This window comes from Dermacentor variabilis, chromosome 9, assembly GCF_050947875.1.
Source record: "Dermacentor variabilis isolate Ectoservices chromosome 9, ASM5094787v1, whole genome shotgun sequence".
NCBI lineage: Eukaryota > Metazoa > Arthropoda > Arachnida > Ixodida > Ixodidae > Dermacentor > Dermacentor variabilis.
The window spans coordinates 14,115,304-14,135,878 of NC_134576.1; the positions used below are offsets into that span (position 1 = coordinate 14,115,304).

The 20,575-nt window shown below is 47.5% G+C and overlaps 1 protein-coding gene across 1 annotated transcript in view; it reads right to left on the reverse strand.

Moving 5' to 3' along the window:
- LOC142558616 (uncharacterized) overlaps window positions 1-20,575 on the reverse strand; it is a 217,623-nt gene that overhangs the window by 162,022 nt on the left and 35,026 nt on the right. Inside the window, exons 2-3 of the mRNA XM_075670792.1 lie at window positions 19,749-19,892; window positions 17,386-17,593 (exon numbers count right to left, since the gene is read on the reverse strand). Coding sequence (XP_075526907.1) covers window positions 17,386-17,593; window positions 19,749-19,892 — 352 coding nt within the window. The remainder of the gene's footprint in view (window positions 1-17,385; window positions 17,594-19,748; window positions 19,893-20,575) is intronic.

A 20,575-nucleotide genomic window follows, 5' to 3' on the forward strand; every position in this document is an offset into this window, starting at 1 on the left:
GACTGAACGATATCCCCGGTGGACTTTCTCTTCTTCTTTTAATCTTTCCGTCCCCTTTTCCCTTTCCCCAGTGTAGGGTAGCCAACCGGGCTCAGTCCTAGTTAACCTCCCTACCTTTCCTTATCATTTGCTCTCTCTCTCTCTCTATGTGTTGCTGCTAGAACCAACCTTGGAAGTGTTAGCCAGCGCCAACACTCACAAACCTTGGCGGCGGATGTGGAACATCCTTGCTGCCGCAAAGGAACTTCCTCGAGAATTTGGGAAATAAACGTCTTGCCAAGGTCACTCAGAAGAACGCGAGAAGCCCCGTGGCGCAAGACAATTGAGCGCAAGAAAAAGTCGGTAACCTCAGAAGCGGTATACCGGTTTGAAGAGGTGCAGTCTCGGCATACCTTGTTAGATGGTCGACCGAAGTGACAATCCAACTGTGACTGGAGGGCGTCAAAAGCAAGGGACCATATAAATGAAAGCCAAAAAATTCAAACGGAGCTTTAGGATCTATTCGCTACGCTAAATGTGAAGCTATAGGCTACAGCACATAGTTATTTGCATTTGGTTGCTTAGTGTTTTTTTTCCTCCCTTCTTTCCTTTTTATCTTTTATTTATATATTTATTCCATTTCAGTAATTATTTTTCACATGCACTGTCTTCCGCGGCTACTTTGATTATATCTTTCAGAAAGACAATAGCCCACAACCTCCAGCGAAGAAGATAATAGAGGGGTGCTGTGCACAAGGCCATTGAGACGCCGGCTGACACCCGGCCTTGTTACCGTCCTTGTGCACAGCGCCCCCTTATTATCAAATTCAACACCCTAGCCGCTAACACACCTTCCGTCGCTTCCGCGCCTACCCGCCTTACCCCCTCTCCCCTTTAGAAGAACCCTACCTACACACGCTATGCCGAGTATAGCATATGTCGCTTTGAGAAAGGCAAGTCCACTTGTCGGAACGTTGGCTCCCTCTTACCTTGTTCTCGTTTTGCTCATCGTCTTAAATTTCGAGCTCCCGCCTACCCCAAGTTTTCCACGGATATTATGGTGTGAGGCTGAAGAGAAGCTACTTATTTAGCCTTTGACGCTCTAGATTTTTCCATTTACAAACAATCGATTGCAACGGCGCCACGTTAGGTCTGTACATGGCGAACAAAGGCCGGCCTCTTGTGAAATTTTCTTCCTTCAATATGAAACAGCAAGCCTTGTACTCCAGTGGTTAATTAAAAGGCAATGGCATTAGAGTAGGCAAGGATTTTTCACCACGAATACGACATGATAGAAAGAAACTGGTGGAATTCGCAAAATCTCAAAAAGCATTGGAACTGAAGTACAAGAAGCTCTAGGTCAATAACAAGGCGTACGATTGCAATATCCTCCATAACTCTGTTTATGAACGTGATGGTACTTCTGCTGAACAGCTTTCCCCTACAGGTGTTGATGTTCGCCGGGATAACTCCTCAGCGTTGCAGGCATGTTGCCAAATCGCGGCGCGACAGGGGAGATGAATGAAAATCGGGAACAAAAAAATTCACCGCCGATAAAGATACTCCCTAATGCGAAATTGGAGAGCAGCTGTCTACATGTTTTCATTTCGCGATATATAAGCTGGTGGGGGCAATCTGCCTCGTGCGGCACGTTGCGAACAGAGCGAAGTGTAGCGCGACTGCCGCGCTAATCGGGATATCGCGAGAGGTAATGCGTGGATGACGCGGGGGCACGATTCACAGTAGCCGCCGCAAACAAGCCTCCGCTAATCCAGCGCTTTGCTTTCACATATAGTATCGTTGGACATGACTGCCGCAGGCCATCGGGGAACAGACGACGCGCGCTACTCTGGCGTCATCTCGTAGCCTTTGTCGCCGCAGCGCAGCACTTCGCTTTTCTTCTCACACTTTCGCTATACCCTCCTCCTCGACTTTCGCATCATACTTTCACCGTACCCCACTCGACCAGTTTCCTCCGCACACTCTCTTCGCTATCGCCGTCTTTCATTCCCGCTGGACTCCGCGTTCGCTCTTTCGTCCTTCGCTCTGCTTGGCCACGGCACGCCGACGCTCAACGCAGGAACGGGCGCCTGAAAGCGGTGCCCTAGGAGATCGCTTTCGTTTCTGCCTACCAACCTAAGAAATGTGCTGTCGAAACGCGACAATAAGAACGCCGTGATTGACGGGAGTGATGCGAATGTACTATTGCTGACTGAAACCTGGCTTTATTCAAAAGCAGATAGCCATGAGATTTTGATTGTGTGCAGCGTTTTAATGCTTATCGGCCAGACAGACTTCAAAAAAAGAGGCTGGTGTTGTGATTGCTGTTACAGATAAACTCGTTTCTTCTTGCATTAGCACTGTTAGTCACTCAGAACTGGTAGGCGTCAAACTTTATATATCATTTAGAAAAGTGTTCTTGAGTGTTTCTTATCGTTCTCCGTCTAACAGCAACTATTTTGTTGAGAATCTTCATGACGCTATTAATTCAATGACAGCACGTTATCAAAATATAGTACTTTCTAGTCATTTTAATTACCCATTTGTCAGCTGCTTTTCCACACTTAAATTTGCTTTCTACAGAGGGCAGAAACTTTTTGAGCCTGTGTTATGATTTCAACTTCGAAAAATTTGTTACCCAATCAAACCTGATAACGTCATCTACTTCGACTGTATTAGATCTTGTGCTTACTATGGCACCTGATATATGTAGTTCTCTTTACTATCTGCCCTATCTGAGTGCCCATGGCCTTCATTCCATGGTGAAATACCAGATAAGCATCATAAAATCACACTGAACATATCCGACATAATAGAGCTGCCGAGTTTGACGCTATTCATCGCGAGTTATGTGTATTCATGGGTGAAGTCTTGCAGAACTTCTCAGAGCGGTACGTTAACACCAAGTAGATGTTATTTAGAGAATAAGTTGCGTCCCTCACAAAAACGTGTGTACCAGTAAGGCTCGTATCATCCAATAAGTACGTGCCTTGGTATACTCAATTACTGAAAAAATCAGCGAGGAAACGAATGCTTCGTCCTACTAGTTCCGTGGTGATAGCAATTATATCGACCAAAACTCCACTAAATCCAAGTCTCCCTATGAGTAAGCAGCAACATCTCAGAAGTCTTCTCGGCGATAGACTGCTTTTCGACGTCATCGAGGATTCGACTAACACCAGTAGCAAAGTATCGTATAAAAACTGAAGAGTGCGCTCGGCCACTCTGCCAGAGCCCTTACCGAGTTTGAACGCGAGAACGTGAAGCTATTAGGAAACAAGTCGACAAAATGCTGCGCGATGGCATTCTTCAGGCGCTGAAAGGTCCGTGGACATCTCCTTAGACTGGGTGAAGAAAGGGACGGAACCTTACGCTTCTGCGTCGATTATCGTCGACTGAACGAGATCCCTAAGTAGGAAGTATGCCCCCTCCCACGGATAGATGACGCATTTGACCGGCTCTGCAATGCCAAATGCTTCTCGTCGATGGATCGCAAGTCTGGCTACTGGCAAATAGAAATCGACGAGACAGATCACAAAAAGACCACCTTCATCACGCCAGACGACTTCTACAAGTTCAAGGTCATGTCATTCGGACTGTGCTTGGCGCCTGCAACGTTCCAGTGGGTGATAGGCACGGTATTAGCAGGATTCAAGTGAAGGACCTCTCTAGTTTACTTGGATGACGTAATCGGATTCGTCGGAAACATAGGCGACCACCTTAGGTGAGTTTCGACCAGTACTAGATGCCATCAAGTAATCAGGGCTCACTCTGAAGCCGGGAAAGTTCCGCTTCGCTTACGATGAGCTTCTGTTCCTGGGCCACGCCATCAGGAAATCTGGAGTCCGCCCCGACCATTAGCAGACAGCTGCCATCGCAAAGTTCCAGCAGCCCAGCGACAAAAAGGCAGTGGGTAGATTCCCTGGCATGTGCGCCTATTACAGGCGCTTTGTCAAGGACTTTGCACTCATCGCTGAGCTGCTGACACGTCTAACTAAATGTGATGTCGAGTTCAAGTGGGAAACGCCGCAGGCCGACGCATTTCAAGAACTCAAAAGACGCTTGCCGTCGCCGCCGGTACTTGCACACTTCGACGAGGACGCCGATACCGAAATCCACACTGATTCCAGTAGCCCAGCTCTCCGTGCCGTTCTAGTCTAGCAGAAAAACGGACATGAGCGGGTGATAGCTTACGCTAGCCGATCGCTGTCAGGAGCGGAAGGCAATTATTCTACGAACGAAAAAAGAATGCCTCGCCATCATCTGGGTCACAGCAAAATTCCGCCCTTACCTGCATGGGAGGCCGTTCAATGTGGTCAGGAACCGTCACGCGTTCTGTTGGCTAGCGAATATAAAGGGCCTTTCAGGATGCCTGGCCCGGTGAAGCCTGATATTGCAAGAATATGATATCACTGTCATATACAAGTCCAGATGAAAGCGCTCTGATGCTGATTGCCTATCACACGCCCACATTGACCCACCACCGCAAGATGACCAGGATGACGACGCCTTCTTTGGAATAATATACGCGGAACACGACATTGAACGGCAACGAGCGGACCCAGAGCTAAAAAGCCTCGTCGAGTATTTATAAGGGAACACCGATGTTGTGCCTAGCGCATTTAAGCGAGAATTCCCTTCATTCTCGCTACACAACCTTCTCGTGAAGAACAACTTCTGACCAGTCTGCGGCAACTACCACCTTGTTGTTCCCTCAGAGCTGCATCCACAAGTACTGCATGCCTTACATGACGATCCGACCGCTGGGCACGTCGTATTCTACAGGACGCTATCGAGGATACAGGAAAATTATTACTGGTCGCGTCTGACCGCTGACGTCGCCTGTTACTTCAAGACATGCCGAGACTGTCAGCGACGCAAGACACCACCGACAAGGCCAGCGGGATTACTGCAGCCGATCAAGCCTCCTTACCGACCTTTTCAGCAGATCGGAATAGATTTGTTGGGACCCTTTCCGACGTCAACATCGGGAAATAAGTGCATCGTCGAGGTGACGGACTATCTCACCCGCTTCGCTGAAGCGAAAACTCTGCCGAAAGGTACCGCAGCTGAAGTGACGAAATTCTTTGTCGAGAACATGCGGCTATGACATTGCGCCCCAAAAGTCCTCATAACCGACTGAGGAACGGCCTTTGCAGCGAAGCTCACGTAAGCCATTTTGCAAAACTGTCAGACAAACCACAGGAGGAAACTGCCTACCACCCGCAGACGAATGGTCTTACTGAGCGCCTCAATAAGACCCTCGCCGATATACTAGTAATGTACTTCGACGTCGACGTTGAACACAAGACTTGGGATGCCGTCCTGCCGTACGTATCGTTTGCTTACAACACGGCGGAGCACGAAACAACACAGATGACGTCGTTCAAGCTGGTTTACGGCAGGAACCCGACGACGGCACTCGGCGAAGAGAATCGTGACGTTGCCACCTGTCTGCTTTGCGTCGAAGAAGCCTCGCCCGCCTGCGGATCGAGAACCAGCAGAGGATCGAAAGCCGACACTACAACATTCGACGACGCTACGTCGAGTGCTAGCCCGGCCACCGTGTTTGGCTTTCGACCTCAATACGCCGAAGAGGACTTAGGAGAAGCTTTTAGGACGCTGTTATGGACTCTACAAGATCATCCGACGCATTAGCGCGCTCGACTATGAGGTCGTGCCAGACGGCATTTCGCTATCACAGTGACGCTACTCACAAACTAATGTAGTCCACATTGTGCGACTTAAAGGGAAGCTGAAAGGTTTTCCAGAAAAGTGAGTGAAGATGTGTACATGATGGTTTTCAACCCTCCGAATTCGAATATCGTATCGAAATTGAGCGAAAGAAAGCGCAAATATATTTTATTTCGACGAAAAGCGCAGCGGACACGCCCAGCTCGCGCGTCTCGTTTCCGCCTGTGATTGGTTGGGCTCCTCATGACGTCAACTCTAGTGACCGACCGCTGCCGCTACACATGAAGCGCGGTGCCAGGTAGTTTGGTGCTGCAATGGAAAATTAAGAGGTAATGAAAAATTTAGAGAGACTGCGTTTTTCTGGTGAGTTCGGCGTTACTCCCTACATGTACGAGCCGATTGCGAAGAGCCGGCCTCTCGAAGAAGCAAACGATGCTGGTGCGAGCAGTGCTTTCGACGCGAACGAAAGCGAAGTCTTGGGATCTCCTCGTGTTGGAAATGCTCTTTGGTGAGTATGTTTTTTGCAAAGCGATCTAGTGATCTCGCCGATCTTTCGCCGATCTAGTGAGCTCGTTTCCGGTCAAACAACTGTAGTGTTGTGTTCCTGCATGCCTCCTCGTGGAACGTAAGCGGGTATGCGATCGTCGGCATTTGTGCGCTGTCCAAAGCTGTCGGCAATCTACAAAGACTGTTTAAACGCGTGAAAAGCTTCCCGGTTCATGCAGTACGTGTAGTGAACTTCATCTCTGCGCATTCCGCACACTACTGCTGCACAGAAAGCCGGAATGATCGACCCACCACTTCAGTTGATGCTGCGCACGTTGACTACCACTCTACATACACGCAGACGCACCAACAAAGGAATGCAGGGTCGATCGAAGCAGATTACGATGACACGCACGCAGAAACAAGCACGGTCAGGCACGGTAGCGCAGGCTGCGAAGGAATAAAACGCTAGAGTTGACGTCACAACAGCGCGGTTTCCGGTCTCCGCTCGCATCGTCAGCGTCAGCAGCAGCGCGCGGTATTCGACGGGGGGCGGAGCTACATCGCAATTTTAACCGACGATTACGTCGCTCCTAATTGAAAAAAAAACCCAAATTTTACCTACATGGCTTATAAGGTTCCCGCATCCGTATATGAGCGTCTTATTGTATTCGACAGACTCTTCAGCTTCCCTTTAAGCCGTTCTACCAGCGCTAATAAACTTTGGACGATCTTTGTTTTTGGACTGTATTACTTTGGACTTTCTTTCTTTGATAACTGTGCTTTTGTGTTTCGCTCTACAGCTTATGTTTCTAGCATCGGGACGATGCTTATTGATAAGGGGGGAGCATTTCAACGGGCATTTCAGCGCTTTTCAACGTCTAACAAATGTTATCGCCCAGTGCAGGACGCGCCTGCATGTGTCGGAAGTTTCCTTATTGTTATAGATGGTTCTATCCGCTGTCTGTTGTCTGTTGTGTAAACTGAGTGCATGTATGCGTGACGTGAATCAATCAATCAATCAAAGCTTTATTTCAGTTTGCGGTACAGTGTACAAACTGGATGTAATAGAGGAAAAGCAGTCTGTACGACCAGGTGACAAAGCTCTCGAACCCATTTAACAACATTGACGGTGGCGACAGGAGAAAAAAAAAGGAAAAAGTTCAGCTATAATAAAGTACAATATCTGTAGTGCAATGAAATACCGCGGACCTTGTGAATACAAGAGTCACGTAGATCTTTATGCAACAATATATGGAACTTCTAATGCAATTATACCGTGTAGTGAATACTGACTTATCAAAACATAGTACGAAAAATATTTGGACTAGCGTGAAACAGTGTAAAATTATAATAATAAAAGAAAAGTCAGATGCTCTAGAATATAAGGTCAAGAAGAGCTAAGTCAGGAATGAGTCTCGAATAGCGAAAATTACGTATAGCATAAGTTATCATAGAGTTCAGTTTTTAAACGTTTAGGCAATATGTACATCAACATTGTGAAACTTTGGCTATTTCTTCATAGAGGTAATGTATGTCGTTTTCTAGCTTCATATGGCATAATATGCGGGGTGAGTTTTACTCTGTGAGTGAGGGAGATCATTTTTTGCTGTCGTTTTTTAATAAAAACAGGCAAACCTGTATTCAAACAATTGATTATTTTATATTTTAGGCGTAGGGGAAGTGTCGGGGCACCATATGAGGTACCAGAAAGTATCCGGAGCATTTTTTTTTTCTGAAGAACAAATAATTTTTAACATTCGAAAAAGTGATCTTAGCCCAGACAAGAAAGGAGTAATTTAGGTTTGAGTGAAGGAAAGCGCAGTACAAGTTTAGCTTACTCTTGACGGTTAAGCTAGGTCTGTTGTGAGAATAAATTCCGATAAATCTGCAAAGAGCAATACAAGTTTTATTTATGTGAGCATCCCATGCCATAGTAGTAGTAAAGACTACACCATGAGAAGCAAATTCATCGACTTAATATTACTATCATTTAGGACTAGATGCGGTGGATTAGATATGTACTTGTTCTTCGGGTGAAATACCATTGCCTTTGTTTTACCTTCGTTAATTTTTAGTGAATTGTACAATGACCATTTCGCCAATAATGGGAAAACCCGATTGGCGGTGTCAGTTCTTTTCAGAATGTTATCGGACGAAAAAAGCAGAAATGTATCACCTGCATACATAATGAATTTTGCCTCTTTAGTGATATTAATGATGTCATTGACATAAATATAAAAGAGCAGAGGTCCCAATAAACTGCCTTGCGGGACACCACTTGTGATTTGCAGGACTTCAGACGAACAGCTTACAATTGCTAAATATTGGAAACGTGAGCTTAAGTGTGATTTAAATATATTAAGGCCTTGCCTCCGTACGCCATCGTTTTCTAGTTTTGCGAAAAGAATGTTGTGGTTGAGCGTGTCGAACGCCTTGCTAAAATCTACAAATATGCCTAACGTGAGCAGTTTGGATTAAAAGTTATCTGTCCTTTTTCATCAAGTGGTGCGTGTTACATCATTTATTCCGAGTTGGTCAGCAATTGCAGAGTTCTTGAGAAAAAAAAAAGCCGTGCAGATGGCAGCGAATTATTTGTTCTAGTCCCTTTGAGAAATACGGGAAGATCGATGTAGGCCCATAGTTACTAAAAATATTCCTGTCGCCTTTCTTGTAAAACGGCTGCAACTCTTGCTAGCTGTAGAGCTTTCTGGAAGACACGCGCGCACCAGAGATTGCTCTGCAACGTTCGACGGCCGCTTGACCCGCTGGGCAGGTATCGACGATCCGACTGGGTTAATAATAATAATATTTGGGGTTTTACGTGCCAAAACCACTTTCTGATTATGAGGCACGCCGTAGTGGAGGACTCCGGAAATTTTGACCACCTGGGGTTCTTTAACGTGCACCTAAATCTAAGCACACGGGTGTTTTCGCATGTCGCCCCCATCGAAATGCGGTCGCCGTGGCCGGGATTCGATCCCGCGACCTCGTGCTCAGCAACCCAACACCATAGCCACTGAGCAACCACGGCGGGTGATCCGACTGGGTTCGCCGCTATCGTTGTGCTTTTGAGTGTAGCCTGTTTTTGTGGGCACAGGTTTGCCCAATAAACGTTAGTTTCGTCGTTCACAGCATTGCTGCTGTGTTCTTTACGCTGACTACTACGTAACAATATATAATGGCTACCTAAAACTGTTTTTGGCACCCGAGGTATCACTGCCATAAGAGAGCCCGAACCAATTACTCAGCATTTTTTTTTACGGAAGGAAGACGGAAACGTGAATGGAATGTTTCCCTGTAGCTTTTTTTTTTTATATAAGAATGCACCCCGTAATTTCTAGTACAGGACATTGCATGGGGCAGATATATTTTATTTGTTTGAAGCGGCAAGCAGGAAGCTTACAGATGTTTTTTCCGTCTGCGTTTCGTAAGTCCTACTGATGGAAAACAATATGCGCAACAATACACACAAGGGATACGCGCTGCTTGGAGAACAAGAAAAATAGTCCTTCTCCAAAGGCACCATGACCGACACTGCGGCCGCAGTGCACGGGCAATCGGCGAAATGAAATGAAGAAAGAAAGGCATCTATTCCTAAGGCATAAATACACGTCCTATGCAACTGACCGTTTGAATGGTCTGAACGCATATACCACCGCGCGAAGTAGCACGAGCGATAAGTATCGCCAGCAGTTTCGAACACCTTGAAATCCACTTCGATCGCAGTGCCAGTATATTTCGTCGTCGCGTCTCACAGCAAAGCATGCGCCGCCCCATTCGTTCGTCCCACTCAACCATATTCACTCGAGAACTGACGCGGCTCTGTATCGCACGCCGCATGTGGAGGCTAGCGGGGAGGAGCGCGGGAGGGAGGGTAAGGCGGCGTCGACTCCACCAACGAGGGTAAACTTTGCACGTCGGCACCTTGGCAGGGATCTGCCGACTGCTCGCACCTCTGTGTGCGCTGTGTTCTCGCCGCTCTTGCGTTGAAGCGATACACGTCACGAAGCTCACTACGCTTGCTGCTGCTGCCGTGCTTGCTCACACCAGTGTCCGCGCTCATCGGGTGTGATGTGTTCATGTTGGCTTGTGTGCGCTGACACCAAGCTTGTTAATTCAATTACTAAGCTAATGTTTCCAAGTTTTTAAGATCCATTAGACTACTGTACTTCGTATAGAATAGCAGCTTGGGCTAGCTGTCTTTTCAACAAGCTCAAGTGGCTTGTTCGAAGCGATTGTGGTGTCGTCTTCTCTTGTCGTGTCCCTTCTATGTGTTACTTCTTATAGCTGTGTACTAATTTGCCACCGCAATCGAAACTTCGCCTTTCGGGTGAAACTGAATTCACTGTGTCGCTTTGATATCTATCATGCAGTAAGATGGTGAATATAAAAAACACTAAGATCGGCAAAGCACACATTTCTAACTAACATACGTCCTCTCATGTTTAGTAACAACCCGAGACAGTTTTGGAAGATCGTAAGGAACAGCGGTACTCGCGATATAACTCTTAAACCACAGCTTAGGAAATTTAACCTCAGCGATGAATGTACGAGCGTCTCAAATGCTATGGTTTCATGAGCATTCTCTGGTGATACCGGAATTGGTAGTCACGACTATCCTACTTTTGAATTTCTCCCGATGCATTGACTTTGCTTTGATGTTGAAGGTATTCACGTTAAAATAACTGAAAACTTAGAATATCCTCGTCAGCAGAAGTGGACAACATAAATCCCAAGTTTCTCGTCAATACGAAAGCATGCAGCTCCATTATCCTTTCAAAACCATTTGAACAACTGCCTGAAAATGGCTCTATTTTCTGCTGATCGGAAAATGGAAAAAGTTATTACCTTTTTTCAAGTCCCGGGACAAGCACTCCGCTAATTATTACGGACCCTTATACCAGCATACCCATACCATACAAGATAGAGGAACATACCCTTTGCTGTGGTACTGCAAAGTTTCTTGAAGGTAATTTTTCACCAATGTTTAACACGCAGTTCACAAAATATTTTCGTATATAACGCAACCTTTGGTTATAATTCATGACTTACATTACATTGTTGACCAGGATACCCTTATAGAGTGCGTATCCTTAAATTTCTGAAAGGCGTTTATATAGTAACACATGAATTTCTCTTTGTTAAATTGCAGTCTTAATCTGGATAGCAGAGTTCTTGCATGCTTGCAAATCATTCCCAGATCGTAGCGAATAACGTGGACTCCTCTAATTCTCCAGTTACCTCAGAGCTCCGTAATAGGTCCTCTGCTCTTCCGAATTTTCATTGATAACTTGCCCACAAACATAACGTCTTCCATACCCGATGACTGCGTCATTTATAGACAGATTAACAGTTTCTTGGACTCAGTCATCCGGCAGTGTCACATTCGCTGAGTTTATTAGTGGTGCCAGTGATGAAACATGAAATTAAACATTAGCAAATGCAAATGAATGCCTGTTTGTCGAGAACATATTATTCACCCAATATATCGCCTTACCAACATTGATTTGGAAACTGTATACTCATACAATGACCCCAATTGGCGTACTCATTTCGCCTTACTTATATCGTAAAAATCACATTGATTACATGACTAACCATGCCAGTCGTATGTTAGGCTACCTCCGCAGAAATATTACTCAGCCCCTTGTATCTCGAGAGTTGCAGCTGTACAAAACATTGGTTCGAACTAAACAAGAATATGCAGCAGATATAGGGGCTCCTGGCCTCGAATCGCTCACAGGTGACTTAGAGGTGGTACAGAACCGTGCATCACATTGCAATCTGTCTGACTATTTCTGACTTTTTCTCGCACCGCCTTTCTCGTCGTAGAAAAGTTTTCCGCCTTTGTTTTGATGCGCAAGCATCAAATGGCCCATCGGGCTAAAACGCCGGCGCCTGTGGAACATTCCCGCTGGCTGCGCGCCTCGACGGCGCCGAGCGGGCCAAAGGCGGCCGCAGTGACGCGCCCGCTGCTGCGCGAAAAGCGTGGCCGCGCATTCCTCTCTCGCCTGCCTCGGCAAGCGCTACGAGGAAATTGATGTGCAAAATGGCAGAATAAATTCTCAGGGTAAAACATTGGTAGCACTGAGTTTAGAACCTACGACCCCACGCTCACAAGCCGAGTGCCTTGCCCACTGGGATAAACCAGCGCCCAGTAGAGACCAGGTCTGAGCACTTTGCTTTACGACATCATGCTACTTAGACAGAAAGTTTCATTGCCAAGCCCGGCATGACGAAAGTGGTGGCGTCGAAACCACCGCGGCTAGCTCGGCAGCGTCCCCATGAGATTTTATGGCAGTCGGGCAAGATAGCATGACGTCACGGATCCAAGTGCACCGGCCTTCTGCTATCTCGCTAGGAGGCGTTGGCCAGCGTCTGAGCGCGCTCGCTTACCACAAGTAGTAAATGACTCGAAGGAGCGCTCATAGATGTTCAATTGGACATTAGAGAGTTTTAGCCCAGCGGGTTTAGGGCCAGCGGAGCGAAGCGGGCGAGCGGAGACGCGAGTGCGCAAGCGCACAACGCTGAGGCGGCCAGCGGTTTTACGGAGCATCGTTTACGCCAGCTGGAAAGCACTCCCCAGCGAGGGTATACGCAGCGCGCGAGCCTGCGTAAGCGCGCGCGGGCGTGTATGGGAAATGCAAGATGGCAGCCGCGAACATGAACGCCGGCAGTCCTGCATCGACGACGGCGACTGCGGCGCTGACCCCTACATTAGTACTCAGTACATTATTAACAAATAATGTACTGAGAACATGTAATATATCTTTGTTCAACATTTCTTGCATTATAAAAGCAAGCGTAATTCAAATTCATTTCTCAGTAACTCCTATTCGGACCACTAGGTGGGGCAGCAGAGCGCCCTGCCCTTGAGTCACTGGAAAAAATTTCAGAGTACCGCATTCGTTTTCCCTGCGCCGCCGACGCGTTCATTGGTCCAACCGTACCACGTGACTTTGGGGTACCATATACCTTGCAAACGCCGGGCGGGCCTGGTGAGTTAGAGCGCAGGTTCCCTACGTTTTTTTGTGTTCCGGTTGTCTCGCTCGCATATGACTGCAAGGAAATCATCCCTGGCTGCTGCGCCTTCGGATGCAGCAACAGAACTGGGTCTGGAAATACTTTTTTCTAGATTCCGACCGGGAAAAAGACCGAGAGCGTCGTTCAGCGCGGTTACACAGAATCGGCCGGGAGAACTTCAAGCCTACAGAAAACACCCGCGTGTGCGAGGTATAAGTACACGTTGCTTGTGCTTTTCGGCACTGTTTTAGAAGATATTTAAGCGAAGTGCACGGGGTGTTAGCGATGCTACGAAAATAAGAGTTCATTGCAGGGATCGTTCGCGTCTTGCACGCTTGACGCGAGTACACGTATACGCGTTTGTTGCTCAACACACGCGGTTATTCCGTGCTCGTGGCACGCGAAGGCACACTTGTCGCGCGAGAATTCCGCGTCCTCACGTGCCCCAGATACTATGTTTTATGTTGAAATGCTACGGTGCATACCCAAATAATGTTGTGCTTGATGCATAACAAAAAATGCAAAACAACAGAACACCCAGTAGCTTTAGTTTCACTTTGCCACTATGCATGTTACAAAAAACGCTCTAAAAGCACAATAATTTTATACATCGCCTATGTAACTTAAAAAAAAAAGTGCTGCGTCACCAGCGGGCGTTCCTGCTTTCTTTTTTTTACACAGGCAGCAAATCTTGGCAGTGTAAGAAAACAGCCATCAATAAGTTGAGAAGAGTAGCCTCTCATGGGGGGAGGGGGGGACGCACTAGACAGCCGCGTTCATAAATCGCAATTTAGCAAACTCTCGCTCATTATTAGTGTACAGAAGTACATATACGTTGCTGTAATCACGCAAATGGCTCATATTGGCGTGTATTTAGTGCGCAAAATGGTCATCGAAGTTGGTTCACAGATCGTCTTACGATCACGGCCAAACACCGGTGCGCACACGGCAGTCGCATGTGTGTCGTGCGTACACGGCGGACGAAGTCGCCCGGCAGAGTCGAGAACGCGCGCTATCAGTTTACAAACTAAATTAAATATATCCGATTTAGCTTGTGAAATTATACAATGAACGTACGTGCCTGTGACACTGTCAGGTGTTAGTTTCGTCCTGCTTGGAAACATTCAATAGAAGCGGACGGCGGTCCACGATGTTCACGCCCAAAGGCACAAGCTTGCCTCATTCTGGCTCGAAGTGACGAAATGTTTCCTTCGTAGCTCGCTCCGCGGAAGGGGGAAAAAAACGCGAGCATAAGCTCCCGATAGCAGCGCTAAGCTGCTGCCCACAATCGTAGCACAGTTCCAGCAGTAAACACGATCGGCGTGCAAAACAACCACAGGCCGCTTTACTTCGCCCAAAATAACATTTTATTTTCCTTCTTAGCAACCATTATCTCCGGGCACAAAGCATTTGTACTTCAGTAAACACTCAACCCGATGTGTCGCCGAATATCAAGCTCATCCATCACGGCGGCCTTCCCGCGACGCAATCGGCTTGGAAGGGAAATGGCGATGGCCGCTCAGTATTGCCAGTCAAATCCCGACCTTTGCGGTACTCTGAAAATTTTTCCAGTGACTCTACCCTGCTCGAGCGGGTGAGTGATCCGCCAGGCTAAAATGCTTTTTGCACGAGCCGCTCCGCTGGCGCAACGGTGGAGAGCGCGAGCGGAGCGACACGTAAACCCGCTGAGCTAAAAGTCTCTATCAATGCTTTCGCAATCTGGATTCATAAGCGCTTAGGTGTCTTCGGATTTTATTTCATACGATTTATCATAACAAATTATTTACTAAGGATATGCTACTAACTACATCCTACAGTTTGTGGCGATTTGGGGAATTCGACGCGCCATTACGCGGGCGCATTCACCTGTTCTGCCGTCGCTATGCCTCACTCCCTCCTCACTCCGAACCAGTTGTCAGCGGTAGCGCTCCACTCGCGATTGTTCGCGTTGAGGGCGGGGCTGGATGGATGGATGTTACCAGCATCCCCTATGAAACGGGGCGGTGGATTGCGCCACCAAGCTCTTGCTATTATACTGGCTAATGTCCTACCTAGATTAAAAAAGAAAAAAAAACACTATCAACTCCCACAACCAAATTTACTGACCCCCTATTGCCATCTTTTCTTTTGTACGTCTCTTTTTTTTTTTTGGTCGTTTCCCTACTTTTCACCCACCAATCTTCCAATCGCCTCTTACTAAGGGCTAAGGGCTGAGACGTCAGAAGGGTGCCGCTCGCGGCGCCTCTTGTGGTGCTAGCGTGTCTCTTCTTCCTTGGGACTGCACCGGGTACGTACATGCTTCCTCTCGTCCGCCGACACCTCTCTGACTAGGACTGAGCTCACGCACGGTGCATTTGGCCGTGCGGGCAAAGGAACCGCACCTCCTTAATGCCGAAGGAGATCGGCCGAGCTCTCGCGAGTAGCTCCATTGGTTATCGCGAGAGCAAGTAGCATAGCCGCCGGGACTTTTCCTAGCGGCGTGTCCCAGCTTGAGCCTGTGCTCTCGCAGCGACGTGCTACAGGCGCTCCTTACTGTATTTTCCGCGCTTGGTGCGGGACTCCTTTGGTTCTCCGCCACAGCGGGACCAGGCGTTTGTGCAGTGTCGGGTGCCGTCGGATACAATAGACGGTATCAGTTAACTCGGGACAATAACGTATTCTTGCGTGCGTCACTGGGTAGCCCCCTGCGGTCTTGGCTCACGCGCAGCGGCGCTGACGGCTGACGCAGCCCTGTGGCTCGCTAAGCTCGAACCCGCGGCGGGCGGTACTCCTGTGAGACCCTAAGACCCCACAAGTTTCACGTGCATCGGTCACCATCGTTAAGTCAGTATTCTAGTTTCAAACAATAAATGTTATCATGACCCATTTATTCCTAGTACATGTGCCTGTTAGAATCATCTTGTACACAATGTTGTCGCCACTAAAGATATTATTGCTTTTAGAAATGCTGCTACGAACCTGCTTTGTCAATAACTACATAACTGTTGCGTCATACCAGTTACGGTTGCCAATTGTATTGTATTGATTTTGTTGTTGCTGTAACTGTACAGGATTTATTATCATTGGGCCCACTCCTCTCTCTAATGCCCTAGGGCCTTGAATGTAATTGAATTAATTATACATAAAAAAGTAACCTTATCTATTTATTTTCACCGGAACAAATCCCATATATTGTTGTGGAAGCCACACTTCCTTATTAAGTAAAATGTGGTCTACTATATCGACAGTTATATTTTTTTAGGTTTGAAAATATCATACCTTTGAAGTGGGATACAACGCGTCCAGACGACAAACCCTGCTTGCAAAGCATGTAGTGCCAACTAGCCCAACGCCGCTGACTGTTGTAGGAAATGCCACAGCGGCCAATTTATTGCTTGCAGGGCAGCATTTAAATCCCTCTGAATGCGAAATAATCCCGGTCTATAGGATTCCCTGGTAGGAATGCATGTTTATGCATACACCACACCTGAATTTCGCTGAAAAATTGATAAATAAGATATTACAGCATATTTATTTATGTTATTTACACTGATTTCACGCATTGGGCGGTAGCAAGACCTCAGCCCTATTTTCACAGTAGCGGTCACTGTAGCTTTTTCTGTTATTGGCTGATATATACCGGAACTTAAACAGCGGATGAATAAATTGCATAAGAGATATCCGGAAGCATTCATGTTCTTCACTGCTAGCAAATCGTCTATCCCTGCTGTACCTCGCCAGCTGCCAAATTGTTTACGACAGAGAGAATTTTATGCAGCTGTATATTATTGACGACGAAACTGTTGATTGCCACAGTAAGCTCGTGCGAAGTATTACTGGGCCAAAGGCGTGTTCCTGCCAAGGAAGGACCAACACTGATAACCTAGCTGATGGAGCTTTCAGCAGCAATCAGGGTCACCTTATCAGGTAGAATCATTTCGAAGTGACCAGTTTCTTGAGTAGCAATTTGCCAGGTTTTCAGTGAACCTGCTCCGCTTATAAAACTGGTATATTGCATGTTTTTACGTTTTCACCTTATGGCAACATATTATATGCCTTTTTCTACTCGATGAAAGAACGAACGCCTTCTTTATCGTATTTCCAACTCATGGTGCCTATGCGCCCAGTTCCGTCCCGTACAGGGCAAAATGCAATGACTACGCTTTTCTTTTCAAGGATGCTGCCGGTCCTGATGTGCGCATGCCTGTAAGTGCTGCTCACTCTCATTGTAGGTGGTCTTGACGCAGACGATGACAGCGCCGGCGAAGGCAGCCGCGATGAAGGCTGCCACCAGGTCCACACTGTTGGACGACACGAATGCCACGGTGTCGCCGCGCCGCAGGCCGAGCTCCTGGAAGCCGGCCGCGATGCGCTCGCAGATGTCTTCGAGCTCGGCGCAAGTGTACCGGTTCCCCGAAGCCGCATCGATCTGCGCGGAAGAGTGAAAAAGAACGGCATAGAAATCGGGGGTCCCGCGCTCATTCACGCTTCAATTGAACCAGTTTTTCTCACTCATAAGTGAGGGAGAAGTACATACCACAGTAGAACAATTGTGCAGATGCACTGTGGAAGTGTAATACACGCGAAGCGCTTTGCTGCCAGCTCTCGGGCTGCGCCGAGCGTCGCGAGGTGCGATCCGCTGTGCGCGTGACGCGAGTGGCCGACGGACGGCTTAGCGGCGACGGAGGCGTTTTGCTTCCCTTTGGCGAACAACCGGCCTGTTTATGCCTCGAACGATGCGAGACCGACCTGCCAACCTGTTTACCTACTGCAGTGGGCCTGGAATGAACCAAATAGTACGTACCATTAAAAGGGCAGCTGACTGCTGTGAGTAAACTAATAGTGCGAATGTTAGTTGAAACAACGAGCAGCCAATTTTTTATGATGAGTGCCAACTACAACACGCCGTGATCGAAGAAGAAAATGAATTTGATAAGCGCACAAGAGGCAAGATGTTACTCAAGTGGCACTGGCTAGGCGTTCAGTGCTCATATGAGATTGAAATATTTGTGCAATCTGGCGAATTAAGCCCCATCACATGAGCCAGGGTTGCTGTATTGGCGCCATTCACTTTATAGTAAAATGAACACACTTCATTTACAGCCGGCAGGCTTTTTTACACTTGTTGCTGCGTTATACTAATGTGGTGATCGCCACCTTCAACCAGGTGCAACAGCGACCGTCGCAGGCAGAGCGGTGCCTTTGCACAGCAAGGCCTAACGTTATTAGGGGTAAATCTGTCACTATAACCCCTTAGCCAGCATGGCAGTCACGGCGTGCATTCTACTACGACACGGCAGCACTTTCTTATAGCGTAAAAGATCGGCAAATGTTTCACAATCCCGCACCTTTCCTTTATTATTCGTGCAGAGAAGGCGAGAAAAAATTAAATTATGGGATTTTACATGCCAAAACCACTTTCTGATTATGAGGCACGCCTCAGTGGAGGACTCCGGAAATTTCGACCACCTGGTGTTCTTTAATGTGCATCTAAATCAAAGTACACGGGTGTTTTCGCATTTCGCCCCCATCGAAATCTGGCCGCCGTGGCCGGGATTCGATCCCGCGACCTCGTGCTCAGCAGCCTAACACCATAGCCGCTGAGCAACCGGGGCGGGTGTGGTAAATAGAAACAAGGTTTCAGTCATTCCGGTGCAGGGTGAAACGAAACAACCTGTACACATAGATCTCTTTCGGCGGAATTCGCTAAGAAAGGCAGGATAAACTTCCAGCTGTTCTTTTATTTTTTTTTTTTTTTGCCGTTTCTGCTCTTTCCTGTTTGCTGATGATTTCATTACGGAGTTTCGAGTGCACGAATAAGTTTCTACACTTCCACCAGGCATGTCAGTATATTTAGTTGATCATTAGGCCGTTACATTCCCCGCAGGAACTAAAACTAATATTTTCCTCTGGAATGTCCAGAAAGCAGTATTGCGCTATGCATGAGCGAGTGACTGAGGCTTCTACTCGAAGTGTTCCCTGAGGAATTCGCCTCAAGACTTCCGCTACAAAGTGCTGCGAATTGGGCTAGTTGGTGTGTATTAATTTTTCTTGCACTAATTACTGTAAGATGCAATGGAGGCCAAACGAAACATTGAATATGAAGTGAACACGAGGTGACACATGGGAGCGCAACCATGTATCGCCTCGTGTTCGCTTCATATCCAGTGTTCCGCTTTGTCTGCATTGCGTCTTACAGTACTTAGAGCGAGAAAAATTACTACCGCTGCGAAAAAAAAATATTTTTTTATTGCTTGGCAGTCGTACTAATGATACACGCAGCTATTATCGCCATATTTCCGCCTAATGTTATGAGCGTTAAGCTATGTACAGCAACAGAGGCAGCTTCGCTCGTAACTACAGCCAACATCGACATTCAATGTGTGCGCTCGAGTATACAAACGAAAGCCGCAACTAGACTGCACTAGTATGCGCCTACGAAGGAGCAGCCAAGCGCAGTCACCGACTGTGACAGGCAGCTTTGTTGGGCGATGTTCACTTCACACAGCGGAATCTATGGTACAGCAGCACGCTAAGAGCGTAGCGTTCATAATGCAGGAGAATGACGACTGTTTGGAACTTACAAGTGCGACTGCGCCTGGCTCTTTCTGCCAAGTGTCCCTCAGGAAAGTGGCCAAGTCGACATCCGGAATCTGCAGGTCCTCAACGGTTGACTTCACAACGCGGTCTTCAATAACCACGTCCTCAGCAAATTCTCCACAGCTTTCCTGTGCACCCAAAATTTGCTTTTTAAGCATGAAATGCTTTTAGGTCCCGTTGTCGGCGACCTTCCAATGACCATGAGCCAAACTCCAGAGCCGTTATCTGGGCGCTCAAATGAGTACATCCGAGCAAATTGCGAGAACAAAATGAGATCATCCGGACAGCCAATCAAGACTTAAGAATGCGGTCTCTGGCCCCCAACCCTTTTTACAGGACCGCATTACTTACGCTAGTTACTGCCCAAACAAGTTACAAAAGATATTGCGTCCCAGTTCTTCCTAGTGTTTCTTCGCACTATCACTCAAGCTGTATAGAAGGCACGCTCAAGTTTTATTTGTAATTTCCAATAGCGACGTTCAAAATGCAGATACTGGGCACCATACACTTCACTCTCAACTCTTTGCGCTGAGACAATGCTGCCTTTGCACTTTTGAACGGTCCGGGACTTCTGCGGCCCCGGTTTTTTGTCGCCTCGAGAGATGGCGCCACGATACCTGCTGCCTCCTTCGGGCGCCTTTCTTCTTCCATATATCTGGGCAGTGCGCGCCTTCTGCCTGGTCGGCGCCTCCGCCTTGAGCCCGTTTTCCTTTAGCTGGGCAGCGTGCATGTGGACCAGTGCACAGTATGGCGTGGTGGGGAGTGGCACGGTGTGCCGTTGCAAACATGCACGCATTTTAAGGTTGTGGCT